At 40.2% G+C, this 26,418-nt stretch overlaps 2 protein-coding genes across 4 annotated transcripts in view; one reads left to right on the top strand and one right to left on the bottom strand.

Moving 5' to 3' along the window:
* The window catches only part of ptpdc1a (protein tyrosine phosphatase domain containing 1a), a 34,872-nt gene extending 16,202 nt beyond the window's left edge, over positions 1-18,670 (bottom strand). The window contains exons 1-10 of one of the 3 annotated variants that reach the window (XR_003297806.1): positions 18,457-18,670; positions 14,302-14,400; positions 12,153-12,324; positions 9,769-9,849; positions 9,440-9,558; positions 5,264-5,401; positions 4,112-5,190; positions 2,893-3,078; positions 1,303-1,413; positions 425-1,220 (exon numbers count right to left, since the gene is read on the bottom strand). Coding sequence is in view for 2 of the 3 variants with exons in the window: in XM_026344617.1 (XP_026200402.1) it covers positions 1,107-1,220; positions 1,303-1,413; positions 2,893-3,078; positions 4,112-5,190; positions 5,264-5,401; positions 9,440-9,558; positions 9,769-9,849; positions 12,153-12,324; positions 14,302-14,389 (2,088 nt within the window). In the remaining variant the exon portion in view is untranslated. Of the gene's footprint in view, positions 1-210; positions 1,221-1,302; positions 1,414-2,892; positions 3,079-4,111; positions 5,191-5,263; positions 5,402-9,439; positions 9,559-9,768; positions 9,850-12,152; positions 12,325-14,301; positions 14,401-18,456 lie in introns of those variants that run through there. The other 2 variants (XM_026344618.1, XM_026344617.1) reach the window with 2 other exon arrangements.
* Positions 18,671-21,750: 3,080 nt separating this feature from the next.
* barx1 (BARX homeobox 1) lies at positions 21,751-24,981 on the top strand. The gene is made up of 4 exons (XM_026344634.1): positions 21,751-22,341; positions 23,353-23,644; positions 24,090-24,174; positions 24,472-24,981. Exons 1-4 carry the CDS (start codon positions 22,140-22,142, stop codon positions 24,637-24,639), a joined length of 747 nt encoding a protein of 248 aa, XP_026200419.1. The 5' UTR covers positions 21,751-22,139; the 3' UTR covers positions 24,640-24,981.
* Positions 24,982-26,418: the final 1,437 nt, after the last annotated feature.

Below are 26,418 nucleotides of genomic sequence, written 5' to 3' on the forward strand. Positions count from 1 at the left end.
GTATTGCCACGGTGGTAAACATGAGTCTGGACCAGCTTTTTAAAAATGTGGGTGGCAGCATCAAAGCAGACATCTTTGTACTTTTGAAAAATAAATAAATGTTTAAGCAAATGAAAAGTTTGGTTTTTATTGCATTTTTAAAAAGTTCCAACTTTTTCTGGAAATCCCATTTGTAACATGGGAATCAGTCCATAAAAAGACACACACAGCTTGCAGTCCTTTTATGTTTAATTCTGTAAGAAGTAGCTCAATGTAACAGTGAAAAAATAGCTTTTTGAAACATTCCCAGAGTACGTCATGCCCTTCATATTATTGTCTTCGCTGTTCCACATTCAGTGCATCAGCACATTTACAGTTCATTATGTCTAATTGCTCTGGACATATATATAGTGAGTGGTGGTCACTGACTGCTCTCAGGAGCTACACACACACACACACACACACACACACACAAGGCAATGTTACAACAAACAGAGTCTGTTTGAGTCGAAGCAGATCAATGTTTAACAAATGCACAAACAACAGAACAGTGCAGAGAGATATTCTATGGTGTACAACAGACATAAAAGTGACGGAGAAAGCAAATGCAGCATGGCCTGTTGAGTTTGCATCATCATAACAACAGCAACAGTTTGCATTTGACTATAGGTAAAGAGCTACAGGAATAACTTGTTATCAGGTTCTAGTCATTAAATGAACCGCTGCATTTCAAATAAGAAGAATAAATAAGACACATTGTAGCATCTGCACAGTGTAAAAACATCTTTTGGTTTCAGTAGGACCCCCTTCCCCCAGACCCTTATAGCTTAGACAGCCGAGTTACACATTTTAAAAACATTACATTAACGTCATGAGATAGTGTCTCAGTCATTGTCCTACCAGTTACAAATAATATTACAGTGGCACATTAACATGGAAAATGGCAGTGTTAGAGTCTATTAAGAGCTTCAAAGAAAGCAAAATGCTAATCCTCCATATTACAGAGTGGTCAAATACAATAAAAAGACTACAGATTGGCAGATCTCAGCAGAGTCTGATGCAGGAACTGGGTTAGGATACAGTAATGCCCTCAGAATTAGAGTAGAACGTTAAGTGTTGATAGTTCCTCAGACTGCATCATCCTCCTCCACAGGTTTGTCGCGCAGCTCATGAAGAATGGGAGTCAGGATAGAGTTCAGTGTCTCGTATAAAGACTCGTTCTTCTCTGATGCAGAGTCAATCTGGACATACAAAAAGGATAATCAGTGTCAACATAGCACGCTGCCTTAATATAGTCACTCTACAGTTGCTGTTAATACTGACCTTCGTAAACACCTTTATAGTTTGGTTGAGAAAACGTGTCTCCACTTCATGAGGAACTGGCAGCAGGCGAGCAGCACAGTCGAGGATACACAGTAGAGTGAGGCGGTGGCCCTGTCAGAGGGACCGAACATCAGGAATCAGAAAGGATTTTGTCTTTCTTTTCTTAGCAAATATGTCAGCTGAGTGCAAACCACCAACTTATTTTTAATAATTCTGAATAATGCGGTGTACAAATTAAAAATATGGACTCAAACGACATCATATATTATATATCATGAACTAACGATTCTTACAGGGGATGTAGAGTGCAAGGTGCTGATTGAACAACAAATGACACATTCCAATATTATTTTGTTGTTAAGTATTACTACAATGCTTTTGACTGGTTTCTATCTGCTTCGATATGGAAATCAGCCAAAAGCTGCAGCTGTAATAAAATCAAGCTGCAACAAATTCAACAATCAATCATCATCTCCCATCAAGTATAGAAACAGAAAGCTCAGACCACCAGCTACCTGTACAACTGCAGCCTTTGTGGCTCTTACACAGAGCTGCTGGTGAAGTTAGCATTAGCCTGATCAGAATTGAAAAACACTGACCATGAATGAGAGTTTCTTTAGGGTTGATGAACGGTACCATTAATGTAGAAACACAGCAGGGCTTCAGCCTCATACAGTACATTAAAGATGACAACATGACACAGTGTCACAACATTTCCACAACAGTTGGTTGCTGGAGTTTGGAGGATGAAAAGAATCTTTTTTCTTCTGGCATTCAGTCATAAAATTCACCCACATGTTGTGTGTGTGTGTGGGCCCATAGAGCATGCTCACTAGCGACCTCCTCGACTCCTCGTACACATCAACACATTTTCCAAGTGTCTTTGAGGAAAATCTTTTTTATTTTTTGATCAGTCTGTGTCGTGATGAACAAGGAAGTTGGGGTAACATGATTTGAGCTGATTGTGTTTCACCATATATAAGTACAATATTAATAATGTCATATATATTATTGCATTTACATTTAGCAGAGGCTTTTGTGACCTACAAGGTACAAGGCCATGGTAAGCGTAAGGAGGTCTTGCCTTCTTCTTCTCTTTCGCCTTTTCCCATCAGGGGTCGCCACAGCGAATCATCCTTCTCCACCTAAATCTATCATGAACATCTTCTACCCTAACATTAGCTTTCTTCGACCAACAGTAGTCAAATTTCCACCGGCACCCTGTAGGTTAACAGCATCGGTGGCGGTCGTTGTTAACCCGGGCCTCGACCGATCCGGTATGAAAGTCTTGTGAATGATTCGCATGGTTATTTTGGCAATTTTTACGCCGGATGCCCTTCCTGACGCAACCCTCTCTATTTATCCGGGCTTGGGACCGGCACAGAAGTCACTGGCTTGCAACCCCTATGGCTAGATTATAAGGAGGTCTTGCCTAAGGACCCCTAATAATAATATAATATTCACAATGAAAACAAGAGTAATAATCTCCAAAATACTACATAATATTGCCTGAAACACAGCTGGTAAACATTGCATTGTGTGTGTGTAAGTGTGTGAGTGCCTGTGTCACCACTGTCTGAGCTGAGTCACCTTGTCCAGTGAGTTGAGGGCTTTCTGTGGGTCTACGTTCTTCTCACTGAGGGCTTTCACATCTTCACTGCTGATGACCGGATCCTTGAGCTGCTCCAGCCACGACCACATCAGCCCGGACAGAACCATAGGATCTCTCTCCATACACAGCCGCTCCCACGCCCCCTCTCTGGAGTTCAGCTCCGTCTGCAAGTCACAACAGGTCAGAAACTGAAATAAAGCTTTAAATCAAGTGTTAATATTGGACTAACATGTGTTACGGTTGTAGTTCTGACTGTTACACTGTTCACTAGTGAAAAACGTTCAGCGCTTAATTAAGGGCACGTAGGGTTTTGTCAAATCCTTCAACAATATCAAATGAGAATTTATTCTGTACAGTGTAAACCTCTAGTGAAATGGTTCTAAGACCAAAACCAAAAAAAATACACACAGTCATATAAACAAGTGGATAAGAGCATTAGGTAAATAACTCTGCAAAGTGAGGTGTCACAGTGAAACGTGTTTTGCAGGTTTAGAGGAAGTATCAGCCTGTCGGTGACACTATGAGCTACAGTAATGTATTGTTCCCCAACAGGGTTTGCCAGGTGTGATTTACACAAACCTGTAGCCTCCCACAAATACAAACAGTGCCTAAGTGACAGCATGTGTAGCACAGGATGATACATATTTCACTGTTACTTTAAAAATCAAAAGGATGGTGGCTATGATACATACATATTCAACACAGGAGGTGACTGGAAAAACAACATCTGCATGGTTAACAAAATGTGTCCAGATGTGTGTGATCTAGCTCAGCAGGCGACTGCCTGATCAATCACACTGTCTTTAAAAGCACTCAGTCCATTTTCTGCTCCAAATTGTTGGTGATTTTATAAAATACTGTACTTTTGCTGTAGACTGAAAGGATTTGGGTTTGATATCAAAAGTTGAATGAGACAAAATCGACATTTATGTCAGGATCCCTTTTGGAGGTGAGTGTATAGGGTCAAAGGCTCAGATGCTAAGTAAGTGAACTTGTGTTTTTAGATTAATCATTGAAAAATATACAGTAGGCGTGAAATGTCTGGTTTTATTGTCTAATGCAGGAAAAAAGACATATGTAAAGGAAATATTGTTGTTTTGTTTTATTTTTCAGTACAATTTTAATCCAAGTGACTTCAGTATTTCTAAAAACTTTTAAATACCCAAATCCATGACAAAAAAAAAATCTGTGGCCTACCTGCCATGCTGAGACCTTGGAGGTAAGATCTTTGTCTGTCAGGTCCATGGCCAGAGCTCTGGCCACCAGCAGGCGCCTGCTCTCTGGAGAGAGCTCAGACTGGAGGCTGATGACGGGAACCTCTGCGGCTGTCACATCCATGGTCACTAGTCTGCTCCTTGATGATAAGGCTGGCAGTGTGGTGAAACAGTGGGATTTTCTTCCCTGCTCTGACAGATCTAAAGACAAACTCTGGGGGCCCTTGTGTAGTGGCTTTTTTAAAAAGGGAGAACCTGCATCTTGCTTCTCTTCTGTATTTGGGTCCTGAATGCTGCTGCTATAATCCTGAGGAGAGAGGTCACAAAATGTGGGGGCGTTCCAGGCTGTAAGGCTGCTGTGAGACAAAGAATGTTTGATCAGGCAGTTGATTGGTTTGTTCCTCTGAAGATTTTCTACAAGGTGCTGCTGTGGTCCAAGTTTGTGAAGGATAGAATCACTGTAGCTGAGACAACTGGTGTTTAACAGAGATGATTTCAGATGACTTTCTACATTCTGCTTTCTCCACAGAGGGTCGAGCTCATTATCGCTGGTGAGTGGTTGATCATGAGGGGGTCTGGACTGCAGAGCTGGTGGGCTGAGGGGATTAGGTGAACACGGCATTACAGGAATACCCTTCCCTCTCATCTCCTTCCCCAGCTGCTGAAGTGCCTGCTGGGAAACAGTCTTCTCCACCTCTGCTGTGAGGTCGGGGATCTCCAACCACTCCTCCTCGATCTCCACCTGTCTGTTGGCCGCAATGTCGACAAGGAGCCTGCACACCACTTGGACAATTTTTGGCACGTTCTTCATCTGACGAGCCTCGTAGCCATGTAGCAGGTGGCGCTGCCGGGTCAGGTACTGGGACAAGGTGACGGCACTCACTTTGGGCTCTGCACAGGAGAAGACGCTTCGAAGAGGAACCAGGAACTGGGCGAACTCCCTGACGCACAGCAGCTGGCCTCTGGTCTGGATGGAATTGGGTCTTTTTGCCCGCACGAACAGAATGGCTTGGTCAGCGCTCATCCGGGATGTGAACACCAAGTAACAAGCTAGCAAAACACCTACATGAAGAAAAAAAAACAGTAAAACTGCATTTTACAAAAATACATAAAGATTTAAATTGAAATTCCGTACCTGTCCTTCCAAGACCAGCATGGCAGTGGATGGCCATTTTCCCCTCTTGGACAGCAAATGACATAACTTTCACCATGTCGAGGATTGTAGTCAGAGAGGCCACACCGTAGTCCTTCCAGCCAAAGTTGTAGTAATATACTGAAATACACAAAGTAAGCCACACAGCTGACTTTAGATATAGGACACATGACCTTGCTGGATTTTTCCATCTGTTAAAGGGCAGCTTCGCTGACTTTTAACCTATAATCCTACTGCTGCAGAGTACGTGTGTTTCAGTAGGTTAAACTTCCTTGTGTCTTCACTGTACTAAAATATTTCTTAGAGGAAATCTGGAAGACATTTACTCTTTTACTCCTCCTCCAGGTGATCCATCATTGTTGTCATTGAGCATCATGATCAGACTGATTATGGGCAGTTTAAAAACAGGACTCTGGGCTCTCTCTAACATGAGACCAACATGTTAAATCAAACTGACAAAGAGAGGCTTGTGTCTGAAAGACAGTTCTGAAGTGACTTTGTTGATAAAACCAAAGTGTGTATGATAGAGAAAAGATGCACGGCAAGTTAACAAGCCAATGTTTATACAAGAGGCTTTTAACTGGCAAGCACTGTTTTGATGAAGTAGAAGTAGAGGAAGAATCTCAGGAGAGCTTGTTAGGAAGAGGAATCAAGTTTGCCCCCCTGCCCAGAGGTAACAATAATTAATTGGTTACTAGGGAGTACATCAGATTCCAGATGTAAGCAAAACATTGATGGTGCTCAGGATCTAAATGTTCCTTAGTCTGTCATTTAATACCTGCTGTTACTAACTGTGATGTAGAATAAGATTACATTACCACTGTTCACTAGTCAACAGTTTCATCTGTGGCTTCTTGAGCTATCACTGCAGAACTTAGTACACAAATCCACAAATTAATTTCGTATTGCGTACACTATGTGGTAATTTAGAAAGCACTAGCATTGAATACTGTTCACTCAAATCAGCACAGCTTATACTCAATTAGCACATAATTCCATAGGTGAAAACATATAAGTCAAAAGCCAGACAGACAGTATGAGCCTGCTTACAGTCTGCTGACAACCCATGCTACATCTGGGATGCCTCATGACATCCCAACACAAAGGCTAGCATGTCAGATTTTAATATTCACTTTGAGAATCCAGAAGACCCTCTGAGAACAGCATTTATGTCCATACTGGACTCACTAGGAGTAGATCAGTGTATAGTAGGACCCACTCATAACACTTTGGATTTAATAATATCCTTCTGTTTAAGTATAAGAAATGTACTTACGCTCCCACTGTCTGAAGTTATCTCAGACCACTATCTTGTTTCAACTACAGTGTGTCATATTAATAATGTATACTCAGCGCCACGCTATCGCATTAAACGTACATTTACATCAACTACCGCACAGAGCTTTATTAGTAATCTTCCAGAGTTATCAACTTTGATTGGATCACCGTCTGACACCTACAGAATTAGACCAGGCGACTGAATATCTCGAGTCGTCATTCCGTTATGCCTTAGATAAAGTAGCTCCAGTTAAAAGAAAAGTCACCAGAGATAAGAAACTTGCTCCTTGGTATAACGATGACACACACGCTCTTAAAACAGACTGCTCGAAAGTTAGAACGTAAATGGCGCCAAACGAAATTGTTAGTATTTCAGATAACATGGAAGGAGAGCATCCTGAACTATAAAAAAGCTCTTAGTGCAGCTAGATCAACGTATCTCTCCACTCTCATAGAAAACAACAAAAATAACCCTAGATTTTTATTTAATACAGTAGCCAAATTAACTAGAAAGAAAACTACTGCAGATATCTCCACAACAACGTTGTGCAGTAGTGAGGACTTCATGAACTTTTTCACTAACAAAATTGTAAATATAAGGCAGAAAATTCAAGCTTTAAAACCAGACAATTTAGTTGATGCAGGTGACGAGCTAACCTCAGCAGATCAGTACCTAGATTACTTTACTTTTACTCTAACTAATTTCACTCATCTCTTCTGCAAAATCTTCAACCTGTACATTAGACCCTATACCGACACACTTTCTAAAACAGATGTGCCAGAAATAATATAACCCCTGCTGACAATCATAAATTCCTCACTCAGCTGTGGGTATGTCCCAAAGTGTTTTAAATTAGCAGTTATTAAACCGCTAATCAAGAAACCTGATCTCGACCCCTGTCAGCTGTCCAATTACAGGCCGATATCAAACCTCCCCTTCATCTCAAAGATTCTCGAAAAGATAGTAGCTGGGCAGCTATCCTCGTATCTTCATAGAAATAACATACATGAACTCTATCAGTCAGGATTTAGGCCTCATCACAGCACAGAGACGGCACTTGTTAAAGTAGTAAATGACCTCCTATTGGCCTCTGATCAGACACCATTGACCATAGTATTCTCCTTAACAGACTAGAAAATGTTGGAATTAAGGGAACAGCCCTCTCCTGGCTTAGGTCCTATTTGACTGATCGTTATCAGTGTGTAGATCTAAATGGCGATTACTCCACATGCTCTCCAGTGGAGTTTGGTGTTCCACAGGGTTCAGTTTTAGGCCCCCTGCTTTTTTCCCTCTACATGCTTCCTCTGGGCAACATCATCCGTAAGCATGGTATTAACTTTCATTGTTATGCTGACGACACACAGTTATATGTTTCATCAAAACCAGATGAGATCAAACTGCTTAATAAAGTTGAGCAATGTGAAAAGGATATACAAGACTGGATGCTAATTAACTTCCTTCTGCTAAATCCTGATAAGACAGAAGTACTAGTTATAGGATCATCTGCAGCTAGAAGCAAGATATTAGATCACACCGTAACTCTGGATGGCCTTTCTGTTACATCTAGTGCAACAGTAAAAGACCATGGTGAGATTCTAGATTCCAGTCTTTCATTTGAAGCTCATGTAGATAATGTCACCAGGACAGCTTTCTTTCACCTCAGAAATATTGGTAAGATAAGGAATATTTTGTCACTAAATGATGCAGAAAAATTAGTCCATGCTTTCATCACCTCTAGGTTGGACTACTGTAATGCCTTACTGTCTGGCTGTTCAACCAGTTGAATAAACAAGCTTCAGTTAGTTCAGAATGCAGCAGCGAAAGTCCTCACTAGAAACAGAAGATATGAGCACATCACCCCTATTTTAATCTACACTTCATTGGCTCCCTGTGAAATTTCACATCGATTTTAAAATACTACTTTTGACATTTAAAGCATTAAATGGTCTTGCGCCGCAGTATCTAAGTGAACTGCTAGTGATTCACCACGCCTACTTCGATCAAAGGATGCAGGCTGCCTGTCAGTACCTCGTATCATGAAAACTACAGCTGGGGTCAGAGCCTTTTCTTACAAAGCCCCAAAGCCCCAGCACCTGTCTGACTCGTCCTGATGCCCAACTTCTGGCTGGAGATCTCGTCGCCTGGATCCACCGTCTGCCCTATGGGATGCGTGTGGAGACTGGAGTTGGTCACGTGCTACTATGAAGTCGGTCTTGGCCTCGGCGGACGTCGGAGGCCGTTTCTAGGAGGTCTTGACTCAATGCTTGATAGTCCAGGAATGGAACAAGTCTGCCTGCAATTAACTAACTGGACTCCACATTAACTTAAAGACATTAACTGTTATACTGGACTGCCTGCTGCCTACACATCATGTAATCACCCATATGAGGATGGGTTCCCTGTTGAGTCTGGTTCCTCTCAAGGTTTCTTCCTGTTGCCTTCTCAGGGAGTTTTTCTTGCCATCATCGCCCTCGGCTTGCTCATCAGGGACAATCTGATTATTATGATTCATACACATTCACTGTTCATGTACTGTTCTTTGGTTGTGTAAAGCTGCTTTGTGACAATGTCATTTGTAAAAAGCGCCCTACAAATAAAACTGAATTGAATTGAATTGAATAGAATTTGTTTTTTTTCACATCCACAATGTTTTGGGTGACACTGATCAACAGGAACACTGGTGGTCAGGCTTTATTGTTAAGTCTGTCAGATGGCTAAGTCATGGTAGGAATTTATTCAATTCAGTTTATGATTCTATAATTGTCTAATTTGACATAATGACCATCATATCAGAGAAAAAAATATTGAATCAATAACTAGTTAACATAAACCCTGTTTTAGAAAGTCTACAGTGTAGTTGTGTGGATGTAGAGACTCACTGCCTGCCTCCATAAAACTTTCAGGTCGATAGGTGAAACCACTCTCCTGCTCCAGTGGGTTGCCACAGCTAGCGTGTTCTCCAGGCCGCTGCAGGTTAATAACTGTCTTCAAACCACACCTGGGCACAGCACAACACTTCTGAGTCAGTGTTTAAAGTGAGCCACACAACACAACAGATCAAGTCAACACACCTACAGTATTCACATGAGTTTCCCTACTTGCATCTGGAGCATACCACTTTAGAACTACATATCACTGTTAATCTAAATATTAATAAAATGTACATGAGCTGCTCAAATAATGTGAGAAAGAAACAAGAGTACTGTACCTTTGGAATTGTTCAATTACATTATACTTCTCTATGATTTCAGTTGAAGGCCTTGCCATAGCCAGCAAGTTGTCAGTAATCCTGTCAGTAGAGAATAAGACAAGTTAAATCATAATTAGATGAAATCAGGACTGTTTAGCAAAGGGAAGGTCTTTTAAGGTTGCTGTAGTCAAACCCATAAAGTAAATTATAGACCAATATCCCATCTGCCCTTTATCTCTAAAAGTCTTGAAAAGGTAGTTTCTAAGCAGTTATGTAACCACCTGCACAGCAATAACTTGTATGAAGATTTCCAGTCAGGATTTAGAGTACATCATAGTAAAGAAACAGCACTAGTAAAGGTCACTAACGATCTTCTAATAGGTTCAGACAATGGACTACTCTCTATACTCATATAGAGTAGGGGGCAAACACTTTTTCAGACAGGGCAATGTAGTTTTGGATTTATTTTTACCCTTAATAATAAAAACCTTATTTTAAAAACTGCATGATGTGTTTACTTGTGTTATTTATGACTAATAATTAAATTTGTTTGATGATCAGACACATTAAAGTGTCAAAAGTGACAAACGTGCAAAAAAAGAAATCAGTAAGGGGGCAAACTCTTTTTCACACCACTGTATCAGATAGATTCCAGTTTGTCCATGTTAATGATGAATCTTCCATACACAGCAAAGTTAGCTACAGAGTTCCACAGGATTCTGTGCTTGGACCGATTCTTTTCACTCTATACATATCCCCCTTAGGCAATATATTATATATTAGGAAACTAATATAGATAGGTTTCATAGATAATACTTATCTATGAAACCAGAAGAAACTAATCAAATACTCAAATTTCAAGCATGTTTAAAAGACATAAAGACCTGGATGTCCTTCAATTTCCTTCTCCTAAATCCAGACAAGACAGAGGTTATTTTGTTTGGTCCTAAAAATCTCAGAGACACTATGTCTAATCACGTTCTCACCCTTGATGACTTAGTATTGGCCTCAAGTAATACTGTAAGAAATCTCTGAGTTATCTTTGATCAGGATATCTCCTTTACTTCATACATAAAAGAAATCTCTAGAACTGCCTTTTTTCACCTAAGAAACATTAAAGTTAAAATTAGGAGCATCCTGTCTCAAAGTGATGCTGAAAAACTAGTCCATGCATTTGTTACTTCCAGACTGGACTATTGGAATTCATTATTAATAGTTTGTCCCACTAACTCATTAAAAAGCCTCCAGTTAATCCAAAATGCTGCAGCCAGAGTTCTGACTGGAATTAGCAAGTGAGATTATATTTCTCCTACGTTAGCTTCTCTCCATTGGCTCCCTGTAAAATCCAGAATTGAATTTAAAATTCTTCTCCTTACTTATAAATCCCTTAATAATCAGGCTCCATCTTATCTTAAAGACCTCATAGTTCCATATCTTCCAAGCAGAACTCTCCGTTCTCAGACTGCAGGTTTACTTGTGGTTCCTAGAGTTTCCAAATGTAGAATGGGAGGCAGAGCCTTTAGCTACCAAGCCCCTCTCCTGTGGAACCAGCTCCCAGTTCAGGTTCGGGAGGCAGACACCCTCTCCACATTTAAGACTAGACTTAAAACTTTCCTTTTTTATAAAGCTTATAGTTAGAGATGGATCAGGTGACTCTGAACCATCTCTTAGTTCTGCTGATATAGATTTGTCTGCTAGGGGAACTCTATTGATAAACTGAGCTCCTCTCCTCTCTCTCCTTTCTCCTCTATCCATTTAAATGCCATCCTTACATGTCATTAACTTTGTGTCTTCTCTCTCCTGTAGTTGTGTTTCCTCCTCTCTGTCCTTTTCTGCAGGTATCGTCGGCCTGGAGCTGTTATCTCCAGAATCCAGTTGACCTGCCCAATGTTTTTACTGCTTGTTGTTGTTTTTGTTGTCTGCTGTTCTTTTCTCTCTCCACCCACCATGAGCCTGGTTCTGCTGGAGGTTTCTTCCTCTAAGGGGAGTTTTTCCTCTCCACTGTTGCCTAAAGCTTGCTAAAATGGGATTGTTGGGTTTTCTATGCAATTTTCTATACAATTATACTCTGTAAGGTCTTAAACCTTACACTGTAAAGTTCCTTGAGATGACTTCTGCTTCCGCTATCCAAATAAAATTGAATTGAATTGAATTTCTCAACCTTTTATTTCATGACAAACCAAAAGCACAATGTTTAAGAACACAGAGATCATGGAAGCACAACAATGCACTTGTTTAACAGTGTCATGATCACAGTGCAAGGCAAAGACCAAGAAATATGTATTGACTTTTTATGTAACTATTGATGTGGATTTCACAGACCCGTGCTTCCCAAACACAGCACTGGGAGGAAAAGTACACCAAAGTGTGTATGAAAGGTAGTGGGAAGACTGGTTACGTACCAGGATGAGTAGAGTCCTTTGATAGCTTGCTCTTCATCACTCCAGCGAGAGGGATTTTCATATTTGCAGGCTTTCCCTCCACAGGCCATAGAGCACTGCATGTGGCCAGGGATGACGTGCCTCAGAGTCTCTCCCATCTTGGTGTACTTTGCTGTGGGGACCCTCACATTGGCTGGGAGAAAGAAAAAAAACACAAAACGAAACGTAAGGACCATTTAACAAACCAGTATTAAGTTCAAGCATCCCTTGCAGCTAAAGTAAAAACCCTAACTGCTAAAACACAAGTTGTTTTTTCAGTCTGGTTACTTCTCGTGGTCCTGTGCTCAGTGGGGGGCTGAGGCTGGTTCACGCTGACGGCCACCATGACTCTGTGGGAGGAGGAGGACAGGATCTCCAGGGCAGAGCTGCGTCTGCACTGCAAGACCTTCAGCAGGACTTCCGAGGCAGAATGCCTGCGGCCGTACCTCTTCACGCTGGCCATCATCTCCCCAGCTAAGGTGTGCCGTCCTCGCTGCTGCTGCACTTCCCAGTGCAGCCTGCACTGTGAGCAGCTCTGTACTAACAAAGGCTCATGGCTCAGCGGCTCTGTGCCTGTGGTGAATCATCGCTCAACAATCGCCCATTGGCAAAGAGAGGCAAATACAACCTATCAGTTCATCAGCAGCATTTGAAGTGTCACCATGACAACCATCTCCAAAGTCATCAGTGGGACGTAGGTGGGGGCGAATGCTGCACACATGCAGACACACATTCATGCACATCTGAGGCAGGTGGCTCATAACTGACAGAGGGAAATGTCATACTTGCCTGTTTAAAAGGCCAGTGTACATCTGGTGTTAACCAGCTCTAAACAATAGCTAAGTGAAGATTATTACATGATACAAAAAAAAAAAAAAATTTATCCAAGACTACTTTTTTCTGGTAATAAATTAATTTTAAAAGTGTAATGTGCAACAAACAGGGTAACAACAAATGTCTGCTGAAAGATATCAAAGCCCACAATCTGATTACACAGTCTGATGATGCTCATGTAACAGTACTATTAAATAGCATTACCATTGTCTGCTATAATTAACAATAACACTTCTTATTAACACATTTCTATTTTTGGTACAAATGTGAGGACTTGTATCTAGTATTAGTATAAGACACAGACATTGTGCCTCAAACCTGGTCAACAATTCAGCAGCCAGTCCAACTGAAGCCAAAAGGTGAAATGATACTGCTGCTTCACTCAGAGGCTCTGAGTGTGTGGGAGCAGCAGACACACTGACAAATAGCAAAGATGAGAGAGGGCTGTAGAAGCCCAAGGACAGGCCACAATATACACTGAAGGACAGCAGCATCCCTCGCTTCCTGTCTGTTCTACCTGACTTAACTAATTCTACAATCTGCACCAGATTTTGTTCCTACATTAATAATGAAGCATTTTGGAAAGCCAGTATCAGGATCACTTCAAGATTCTACTTAGACTGAGAGACTACTTGATTAGGACAGATCCTATATTCAGCTTGTTACAACAAAAAATCTAAGGGGAGAGACATACCAAGGCAAGAAAAACTAGCTGTGATGAAGGCTGACTACTTCGTGGCCTCATGTCGCCTGGGCTAAAAACTGTCACTTGAACAAACCTGCACAGAACTACAGCTAGCGGCCAAGTAGCAAGTACATTTTGCACCAGCATTATAGGAAACAACTTTCTGTAGCAGCAAGTGGGAGTACTCTGAAATCATTAAACAAGGGAAAGTAATATAAACTGTAAGGACAGCACACCAATCCTGCTGTTCAACTCATTTCAATGATATAGTATAAAGTAGCATGTTTTCCCATTGGTCAAATATCTCAATTAAATATACATATGACAAAAGATGGGTTTGTAGTTAATCTCTAAAAAGGAAGAGTTAATGTATCCCTCAATGTATCAGTATAATCACAGTAACAATAACAATGCATGTTAAGGAAAAAGGTAAAATCATAACCATATAACATGTCTACTATATACACTTCAACTTATGGTACCTCTACCCACATAATAACATTGATATTAATAACAAACCTCTGTCTTCAGATGAAAGTGTTTGAACCAAGGTGTATAATAAAACCCAGCAGCTTTCCTGGTATGGGTTTGAATGTGGTAGAGCTCTCCTACCTGTCTCCATCTCTGTGCCGATCTCCCGGCTGTGGGCTCCACTCATGGAGTAAGGCAGGTCACTCAGTATGCTGACACCAGCTGCCATGGCACAGGAGGCTGAAAGGTGTGAATAAACATTGTGTCAAAAGCAAATGGGGAAAAAAACAAGCTCTGGTTGTGCTGATAATGCAAAGAGGCACAAGACACGCTGACACAAACGATGTATGAGCAGTGCCAGCAGGGGCGTTGCCTGGCAGGATAACCCAGGGGAGAGAGGGAAATGTGCAAGCTGAGCCACCGTGTCAGAAAGTCGGTTTCAGCCTGACCACTGCACCTCTGGGAGCAGGTGGGTGTGACCTGAGGACAGCAGTGGGAGCCAGGATCACATCTGAGATCCAAGGTGCTGGGTTACAAACTGCACTGACTTCTGCAGCAAATGTATGTACAAGGCAAACAAAGAAAGAGACATCTCAAGAAAAAACACACACCAAAATGACCTCAACACACTCAGCCAGATCTCCATCTCTACAGTATATCTTGAGTAACAACTAGTATTTTAACCTGCATTTGATATCACACAAATTCCTCCTATTTTACACTGATGCCACACACATGAATTATTGAAACCAACACATTTAAGCTGCTATTGTGCAGCTTCAGGACAATACTTCTTGACTTGCACAACTGATTTATGTAGCCTGATATCAGACTTGTGTCACACTGTATCCCACAGTGTCAATGTAACTTCAAGAACCACCTGTGACTCACGTTACAGCCAGAATTCTAATGGTGCTCACTACTTGTACTAACTGGCGTAGCAGGAGTGAAACTCTGCACCTTTCCAGCTCTCTCAGCCTCACGTGCTCCATTATCAATTGAGCAGGGTCACTATACTGCACACGCTAACTTTTTGATGGACAATTACATGATCTTTACTTTTTCCAGACAAAGTCTGATATAGGCAATTATCGTGGCTTAATCAAGGAGCAAAAATTGACATTGACAAAACTTTGATCATTTAAAGCACACAAACTACTAAAAACTTACTACATTTTTATATTTTAAAGTTTCTGATTTCCTTCTTTTTCCTACATTATAGAAACCACAACCAAAACACTGCCACTCCCATCCTCCTGCATATTAACAACAATAAAATAATAATAAAAATAATAATATTTGACACTTTACTAATCGCCTTGGAGAAATTCGTTGTGGAGAGGCAGCTGCATTTGAGGCCAAGAGGGTTCAGGTTAAGTGTTTTGCCCAGGGATGCTTCTGCTGAGCTCTGGTCAACCTAAGTCTATTTCTAAGTGCTAGTTAGTAGTGAATGAAATTATGAATGAAACATTTAATGTTATAGTCACTCAAAGTCTATCACATCACACATCATAATCTAAACACAGCTGCACTGCTAAATCTGTTCTGCTTGTGCTACTGTGACAAAAAGTACAGGTGTGTTAAATATAACACATCTTTAAGACAAAAAGCCACACAGTCAAAATAAAACTGATATAGTACCAAAACCTTTAGTGCGACACCACTGGACTGTGCCGGGAGGAAGCTCTCAATAACAAGCTGCTGAACAAGAAGGTGTTCTTTGCGTGGCGTTTGTGTATATATGTGCAAACGAATATTTAGCCACCACTTTGTTTTATCTGTCCGAGAGATTTATCTATATGACCATTTCCCCACACTCTACAGTGCCTGCATATTACCTGCCTGTTGCACCATTAAAAAAATTACTATTACTGAAGTAATATAGCGACCACAAATAAATCTATTCCCTCAGTCACTAATCAAGAATAAATCCAACACTATGCTTCAGGGATTCATTGATCCATGAGCTCATGTCCACTGGGAAGCCAGTGTGTAGGAGGACATTAGAGAGATGGTGTGAAGGCTGAGAGTTCCTGTTCAGAGTGGCTGCTAATCAGTGTGGGATGTGATAATCATTACCACTAAGTGTGCTAATAAAGACATATGGCAGACAACATTGTGCTCCTCACACCATTTTATCACTTAACCTACATGTGTGAAGGCATCGTCAACCAGCAGGATAGACAGCCCTCACAATACTACAGTACGGCTTTCTGTCATAATGGAACAAACGGGACTTCGTCTCCAAATAGTACCAGTAATTATTATGTTACTAATCTGAAAAGTAACTGCTCTCACCTGGCATCTCAGGTGAGAGCAGCACTAAAACAAAGCTAGAACACTTCCAATTGTCTGACTTTTGAAAATTATATTACATGCCCACCTCCATCTGCTCATATCAGAATGAGCTGCCAAAGTAAGAGAAAAAGGTTAATGTGAGACCAGAAAACTGATAATCAAAAATATTGATTTTGAGCAGGCCCCATAACACTTGCAAATTATTATTTCTAGATAAAAAGGTGACACACCGGGAGCACCCCATTACCTTAAATTATCTCTTGAAGCTTAAACCTTTGTTAAGCTTCCACTATTAATCAGACCTGACCCGAAGATAGACGATCTGGAAAAGTCAGGTAACTAGCTATGGCTATATGTTCAGATTATCCCACAGACAACTCACCATAACTATCAAGTGTTAAAATAAACTATCATAAAGCATGATATCATATAAACTGAGTGTGTATGCTCTATAGGTGCACTGAAAAAGATAAGACATGCCAAGAGAACCACTACTAAAAAACAAAACAATGGGAAACATTATTTTCAAGACCACAAAATTCCTTACATGACTCTTAATTTTGCTCCCAAAGTGCACATCATTAATAAGTGTAACTTTAAAATGTACAAAATCTTCTTCTAGTGGAGCATGCCCCTGGTCTTACATCCACCCATCACAGTCTCTCAAAATCCTTAGGAAACATGCATTTCGGATGGAAAAAGTTTAGGGTGGAACAGAGCAAATAGATTAATTAACTAATCGTTTCTGTATAGCAAGTACAGGTAGTTACTTTGGGACATACCTTAATCTTTTTTTTAGAGATTGATCATGTAAAAGATAGCAGTAAATGCTATAATATATATATATATATATATGCATGCTCTCTTTTCCCTTCACTTCACCCTCCACATGAATTCAAGCACGCTTTTCCCGTTTTCTTTACAAGGTGTTACTCATAATATATACGAATAATACATATTATAAGCATATACTACTTTTAGTATTCTTTCACAATATCATACTATTAAGTGTTACATTCTTCATACATCATTTGCACTTTCTGATTATTCCAATAATTTATCAATTGCATATATTAAATGAATTCATTATCAATTATTTTGTAGGACTGATTGTTAAAGGATTAAATGTTATTAATTGTAAATGTAACGTGCCAAAACGGGCCAATCATTAGTCTGCCACAACATAGGCTGTGACTTGAACACTAACTCTGTAAGGTTTTAGCCTTCTTATGTATAGTGCTTTTTTTGAGTACTGTGCACTATATAAATAAACTGAACTGAACTCACTAATCCCTGTGTAACAGACACACTGCCTGGTTTATAGGCATTAAACTGAGACATGAGCACTCATGAAGCAGTAGGAAGGAAGTAGAGGTAACGATAACATACCTGCCTTTAGGAGCATTGAAAATAAAAACAAGCATTGGTTCTAGGGTGACCTGTTGTCACAAGTAATGGATGATAAGGTGAAACACACTGATGTCATAATGTTACAGTCCCAACACAGTGAATGAGTCTGTAGTGACGCTCCACACATCGGTTTTGAGGGTTTAGCTACTCCTGCTAAACAGCAGACTAACTTCTTTCCACAGGAGAGGCTGCTGTCAAAGGCTGCTTAGCTCGCACACTTAGCTTCGTGTGTCCATGTGCAGATTTGTCCCCTTCAGTGAGCAGACGCACAGTCCTGTCTTCAACGCTGGCTGCACTGGTGTCTACTCTAATTTAATGACGGTAACGCTGATTGACACAATGCAAATTTACATCATCTGTCAACTGACGTTTCATCGAAGCTCACTGAAAACCTGTAGTTGAATTATCACCTTTGACAATCACAACGCTTGTTCTTGCAGAAAAACACTAATGTTAACTTCTTGAGTGCAAAGCAACGTTAGCCATAAAATGGTGTGTCTGAAGAGGACAGTAGTTAATTAGCTTAACGCTAACGCTAATCTCACTGTATTGTATTAACTTGCTGAATATACCAAAGGCCTAGCGTACCGTTTTCCTGTCGTCTGAATCCCAGGCTGTCGTTAGAATGTCTGAAATTGTCGGTTCATCTGTCTGCAATCATCGTTGTTTCGTCTTTAGCGCATTTGAAGCCAGGGTTTACCTCTGACCACATCATTTGGTCAGCCTGCAGCTAAGCGCGGCTAACGCTAGCCTAGCTTCCTGGGAGCTACTTAGCCATAGCAACGTGACATGTTGCCATGTCGGACGTCTTGGTGACGTCACGTGCCCGCAGCCGCAGTCTCGTGGTGTTTCTGCAGGTTTTCATGAGACGTTCAAGTTCAAGTGTTTTGGTTTTTTTGTCATTTAAACACATCCACAAAAACTGTTTTCATACATACTATGTCGATGGCTGTAATTATAATATATAAACGGCTAATGATAAATAAATGAAGATGAATAACAATAAATGGTTAGGTGTTATGATGGATTAACAAGCTGTCAGGTGTTTAAACCCAGCCTCACTTTTAACACCTGCTGTTTTCCACACTCACTTGCTATGAAAACACATGTCTTTGACCCTTATTTGACCATATTCTTCCCTTTTTAAAGTTTGTCAAACAAATCTGGACTCGACCTGTACAATTATGTTCTTCAACATCATCAAATTCAATACGCTGTTTTACATGTTCTTCAACTTGAGTAAAGAAGTGGTTCTTCTATTTACTATGGAACGTACTGCTTCTCTTCAGACACAGTACAGATCCCCAAGAAGAAGTGATGAAGTCCTCCAGTGAAGCCTAGTGGTTGTTTGTTGAAATGAAGCTGCTAAGTTGCACTGTTGATTGATGAACTTTTGAACAGATGTCTGATAAAACATCTGTTTTTTTGCACCTTTTAAACACAGAACACATAGAAAGCTCACTGACCTGTCAGTACCACTGTGCAGTGAAAAACGGACTGCTCTGTGTCCCAGTAAAATCAGTGAGAAGGTAAATGCATCCATTGTTATTCAAAATGAACCATAAAAAGAAACCCAACCTGACTTTTAAACTTGGTTTACAGACAATCGGAGAGTAACCCGGTAATCCACATTAATAGAGCTGTCAATAATACATCAGTCTGATTTAATAATAGAAACAAGTATGTATGATATATGATTACTTATTAGCCTTTATAAGAAATTTGAAGTTAAAACCACCATACTTCATCATTTCATGTATTTAACATAACCTTGAAATATTTCCAAAAATACTTTACGCAGAACAATCAGTGCACGTTCTAACAATTGGATGTGCTGAGACATCCTGATCCAGATCCACCTAAGCTGTCCTCTAAGAATGTGACTTCACACTATGTATGCTGAAGATCATGCTTTTCACTGATGAAGTCAACAGAACTTTCATCTGTGAAAACAGGATTGATGACAAGGGACAGTCCTGACAATGCCCAGCACAGACTGGCTGGGCGTCCACGATCCTATTAGTAACGCTGCAGGTGTAAAAAGTAGCTCAACTGTTCCACGATTGTGGCTCATCCTCTTTTTCACTGTAAAAACAGGAACCATCCCTCTGGTCTGCTCAGTCACAGACAACACTGAAGAGACATGTAAGCTAAGACAGTCCAATGTCCAGAGTCACATGTATTTGAGAACCTTAAACTACAAATAAACTTTTAAAAGCTGTTTTTAATGTCAAATATATCAGTCTACTAAATTCTGTATTTGAATTTCAACACTAAATATTTAGTAGAATATGTTGCAGATCTACAGTAATTCACCTTATTATGAGAATAATTTGCATCCATATGGATGAGACTGAATCTTTAGCTTTACGCACCAAGTTCATATGTACAATATCAGGAGTAATAATTTCTTAATAATTTTTTTCTTTTTCCACAAAAACATTAAATTACTTCATTCAGTTTATTAAAATGACCTCTACCTCATTGAAACATCCAGAATATATAAAAAAAAAAACGGAGTTTTCATTTTAATTTGGACAAAGTGAAGAATCATTCACCAAAATGTGTGTTTTCTGACATAAGAAGCATTGTTACCATGCAATTTCAGAGGTGTCCACCAGAGGAAGATATGTTCCAGCAGTCAGGTAATCCAACTGGAGTTTAGAGCAGGGGGCTAGCAACATGAACATTTGGGCAATTTAGCAAATCTGTTATTTTGCGTGCAGATCGAACAGTGTAGAGGTGACAGAATATATAAAGGACACAGTAGTTTGCATAGTGGCCTGAGGGATGAATAGACCATACCTCTTACAGTGTGTTGTAAATACAGGACCAATGAGAACTCATTGAATATTGTTAGAGTTTGCCTATTGCCTATAACTTCAAATAGTCTTAGTTCTGAAACCTAACTTTGTTTAACCTTGTACAAAACATGCCCTAACAGATCCAAAAACAGCACCCATTAACAATCCATCATGGTCAAATATGAGGAGTTCAAATGACGACTGAGTAAAGTATTACTCCTTTATTACATTATCTTACCACAAATTCAGTTTTAATAACATCATTTCCTGTTTTTATAAAGTTTGTTAAACATGATGTCATATTTTAAAGACTAGGAACATAATAAAAACAAAACTAATATTTCAGACATTTGCAACACCAACTTTAAACTCATTCACATGTTCTTTGAGGTTTTCAGCTCCAGACTTGATATAAAAAGGTCAGAGCTTTTCTCAAAGCAGCCCTGAGACATGCTAAAAATATGCCCTGGGAGATGTTTCACAATATTTGAGCTAAATGACTGAAAAACCCCCCCAAAAAACAAGTGGTGCTGTGGGGTGGGTCTGTTGACCTCTACAATAAATAATCTGCATCATATCTACAACATGCTGGCAGTAATTATTTTACCATCATCACAAGTGTTGGGTGTCAGACACAACAATCCGAAACATATTGATTTCCTGTTGATTTTGATGGCAAAATAAAGCTCCAAACATCAGCAGCCTGCGCACACGGGAAACATTTATTGCATCAAAGAAAAAAGAAACTTCTAAACATACGTAGAGTACTTTTACTTTGAGAAAAGCGGTTTCATTTGAACTTTACCTTCTAACCCTGAGCTGCCTGTGTTGACCTAAATGCTCCACAGCATCATCATCATCAACATCTGTGCAATACATTGCAACGTCGCCTTCAGGTGGAGGTGTTGAAAGCATCCATCCTTCCTGCTCCTTCTCATTTGTTCCTTTTTACATAGAGATCCATGCTAGACCAGCGCGGTTTGCCTGGAACTTCAGCTCAGTGGGGACAGCGAGCAGACAAACCCCGAGAAGAGGTGGAGCTAGAACAGAGACTCATAAGACCCAAAGCCTATTCTTCAACTCACTGCCAAGGTGACGCGCTTCGCAGCTGACAAATAGCTCCGGACCTCCGCGGCTCACACGCTTCTAGTTTCGGGAGTTCACCGTGGGATCCTGGACTTTTTTTTATTATTATTGCAAAGGTTTGTTTTCACTTCCAGATTTCTTCAACAACAAACCACCAACTTTGGTCTAAAGTCACGCGCAACAATCCGCCGAGGACGCACCGACGCACAGAGAAGTCGTCTACCTGTACTTGAAGACTGTGTTCGCTCCACCACCTGAGGATACCTTTGGTGCACACTATTGACCGGGGGACTAGAACGGCACAGGGAATATGACATCTAGGTTGGGCCGCTGAGGGGAGTGATAATCTGTGTCTTGTTAAGGTGACCGCACAGCCAGATTATGCAGCATCATCTGGACATGGGGGCTCATTACTATCCTCCCGACATTCATCCAGATCACAGAACTCATCGCTACAGGAGTTTCATGATAGAGGAGATCCTGACTGATCACCCGGAGCACAAGGCTTCGGCTCCGGCCGGGGAGCTGCTCAAATTCGGAGTTCAAGCTCTGCTGTCCGCCCGGCCTTTTCATAACCAACTGGGTAAGAGAGGAAAAAGAGATTGAGAGCGCAACAGAGTGTCTGAGTGGATTCATGTAGAAATGTCTGGACTGGAGTTAATATCACTGATTATGGTTATTGATAGGACGTCATTTTACATGTTTTCTTTCACAGGGAAGATAATAAAACGTGTCACAGTCTGGTGTAAATGGCATTATACAAACAGCTGCATGTCTCAGTTAAAGGAAATAACTTGGATTTATTCAAGTTGTCTTGTGAAGTGGTGGAAGAGTCTGCTTTTATTTGCATTAAGGAAAAAAGAAACGCCCGGCGGCCAAGTGAAAGCTGACATATCCCAGAAGAATTTCAGAAGTGAGTGTGTCTGCTCCATCATGGGAAAAAAGAAAACATCCTTAGAATATAATCTTAGAATATTTAGCTTCTCATATCCCAGGACTTCAAAAAGTGTTAGTTAGTGTATGTGGGTAAAGTTTATTTATATCGTCACATTATTGTCCAACGCTGACCCAATTTACAGAATAAGTTCAATTAATTCTGACATGAACCGTGTTCCTGTTATAGTTTCATTTTAACAGCTGATCTAATTCGCTTTCATTTTCTTATTGATCACTCAAATCAGCTGAAATCCGTCCAGGACTGATGCTGTTGTTTTAATAAAATCAGAAATCTGAAGCGGCTTGTCCTTGAAGAAAATATGATAATAAATAAAGAATCAATAAAATATATATATATTCTATAATATGATATCAATAATATGATAACATGCTAATTAGGATGTCTTACTCTGTCGTGTTGAGAAGGCCCCGTTGACTTCAGTGTGGGTACGTTTCGGCCTCTCCGCTTGTTCTGATGCTGATGAAGCAGCTGATGAGTGTGGATGAACACATGCTGCATGGTTGGTCTGAGTTGGAGCTGGATAATTCCTGCACCTCTCTTCCTACTGTCTTAGTCCTCCACAACCGAAGCAGCTGAAAACAACCAGGACGCACCTTTTAAAACAAGTCTCCCTTTGTGTGTGTGTGTTCCTTTTAGTACTGAAAGCCGACCAGACGAGCCTCCTCAAGTTCCCCATGTCCCCGCTGTCCTGCTCGCTGGGCTCCCCGCTCGGCCCCCCGCTGCTGTCCGCGGCGCCGGGCCTGCAGGTCGGCGGCGCGTCCCACCACCTGCCGCTGGACCTGCACCTCCGCGGGAAGCTGGAGCACGGAGCCGACGGAGGCAGCAAAACCAAGAAAGGCCGCCGGAGCCGCACCGTGTTCACCGAGCTGCAGCTCATGGGTCTGGAGAAACGCTTCGAGAAGCAGAAGTACCTCTCTACACCTGACAGGTGAGTTTGTAGCCGAGCTGCTGGGATTCACTCAGTGAGGTGAACCAGGTCCACGTCAGTCTACTTTGTGGAAATGCAGCCTCACTAATATTCTAATAACTGGAGAAATGCTGGATCTGTTCAGTATTTTGTTGTCTTTAAAAAGTATAAATTCAATATTATTAAATCACACATCTTTTCCATCCGCACAATATAAACTCTCACTTTCCACAATTTTACAAAATGTTCCAAACATTTTTGAAAAAGGAAAATATCAAATTTAGTTAGTAGTAGTTAGGACCACAGATATTTTTGCTATCGACATATACTATCACCAAAACGCTTTGGCAGTATAAAATGAAATTGTAACAAGTTGTAAAAACAGTTCTCGATTTATTCAAATGAATTTATTTAATTTTCAGTTGTCTAAAAAATGTGATTTTGTGGATTTATTTGTTCTTTACAGAATAGACCTGGCTGAGTCTTTGGGTCTCAGTCAACTGCAAGTGAAAACGTGGTATCAGAACAGGAGGATGAAGTGGAAGAAAATTGTAAGTTATTCTGTAAGGCGGTGATGATGATGATGATGATGATGATGGGACAGTGGTTTGTTTCATATATGTGGTTAATACAACACAACAACAATAAAAAAACAATAGGAATTAGCACCCGTCTTGTTGTTTGCATTTTCTGGGTCTTATGAGTAGAAATGAGGTTCAGATCAAATAGATGTAGGACACAAACATGTATGTGAAACATGATTCTTTTAGTCTTTGTTGATGATCACGTGAACATCAGTTTTCATGATGAACCTAAGCTTGAGTTTTCTGCTCCTGCTCAACCTGCAGGTGTTGCAGGGAGGAGGCCTGGAGTCGCCGACCAAACCAAAAGGCCGACCAAAGAAGAACTCCATCCCCAGCAGTGAGCAGCTGTCCGAACAGGAGCGATCTGCCGCCGACACCGACCGTCAGTCTGAAGGCTCCAGCTCTCACTTAGAAAACAGTCAGGAGGAATGACCTGGCCTCAGCCTGCACAGGCTCGGACTCTATGTGCACAACCTGTGTGACACTCAGCGTGCCTCTTTTTTTGGCTCAGAACAGACTCCCAAATGACATGGAGGAGATGTTTGCTGATGCTCCTCATACTAAGCAACGACTCGCAGGCCCTTCAGAAACCTAAAACTGTGTGAGGCAGCGTTTTGTCATAGGCCTCATGATGAACATGCTGCAGTTGAGGAGGGAACTCACACTTTGCAGTAGGTCTAACCTTTATATTCTAAGGCTCCACTCTCACTCCTCTGTTTTGCATTCCTTTTGTGTAACTATACTATGTTTAATTATTAAATATATTTTCACTAATACTGCTCTCTCTTTCTTACTAAGGACATTCAGTAGGCTGACAATACGTTTTTAACGTTGGTGATTTACAAGTGAACATAAAGATGATGATAGCTGCCGGCTCATCTGCCACATGCAGATGTGTTCACATGGCTCAGCACCTAATACAGTGACATGACAAATGTTTCTAAGCAGCAGCATAGTTTAATGTTATGATTTGAGGCAACAGGCCCATGCTTTTCTTGTTAAGGTGTGGATTCACACACACACACACTGGTACTACTGTTCATGATGTTGTTGGATAGAAGAAAGGAAGTGAAGCTGGCTCCTCTGATGAACTAATGAAAAACAGAGCAAAGAGCCTCAGCGTGGGCCTTGTTTTCTTTTCCCTGAGTGATTCTAAAAATCATTGAAATACAGTGCTGCAGGTGAAGAAAATAAAAGCTGCACATTTTCACAAGGTGTGGTGATATTAGGTTTATGTGCTTACATTTTTACAAAGCACCACACACCAAATTCATCTGGATGCAAGTACAGTGCGGTGTTCTTATCACGTCTCTAGTGTCCAGAGCTCTGCTTTAACCTAATGTAAAAAGATTCTGTGCGTTTATACCAACTCCCTGTAACCTGTTGCATTGTTCTATGAGCTAATAGTTTAATTGGAGGACAGAGAAAACTGTTCTCTTTGGCTGTGTTTTAGTTATTTATTTATTTATTTATCAAATCCCAACGTTAAGCTTACCTTCAAGCACTGATTGGATATTAGCTACATATTTAAGTCTATAGGTTGTATTTTTATGCAACACCAGAATAACATAGTTTGAAATATTGATACCTTTTCCTCTGTATAGAATATATGTTTGACAGTGTATTTGCTGATATTTGTCTTGTGAACATTCAGTTTTACTTTACTTGATTTTATGGACACAGTTTGAGAGCTTCAACATTACTGTTGTGTTAAAAAAAGCAGGATGATCAATGGAGTTACTGTGGATATTTGTTCAGTCTCTACAATCTGCAGCATTTAATGGGAATTCTTATTTAGCTCTCTCACTCTTCAACTAGCTGCTTTATTAGCTCCCTCAACGGGATGATTGGATTTTAGGCAGATCATGGTTTGAGGTCAAAATGAAAATAATATGAAGTAATATGAAGCAATATGAAATAATATGAAGTAATACTAAATAATATAAAGTAATTTAAAGTAATATGAAATAATATGAAGTAATATAAAGTAATACGAAGTAATACGAAGTAATATAAAGTAATATGAAGTAATATAAACCAATATGAAATTATATGAAGTAATATGAAATAATATAAAATAGTATAAAATAATATGAAGTAATACTAAATAATATAAAGTAATATAAAGTAATATAAAGTAATATGAAATAATATGAAGTAATATAAAGTAATATGAAATAATATGAAGTAATATGAAGTAATATGAAATAA

The sequence above is a fragment of the Anabas testudineus genome, chromosome 5 (genome assembly GCF_900324465.2).
Source record: "Anabas testudineus chromosome 5, fAnaTes1.2, whole genome shotgun sequence".
Classification (NCBI taxonomy): Eukaryota; Metazoa; Chordata; class Actinopteri; order Anabantiformes; family Anabantidae; genus Anabas; species Anabas testudineus.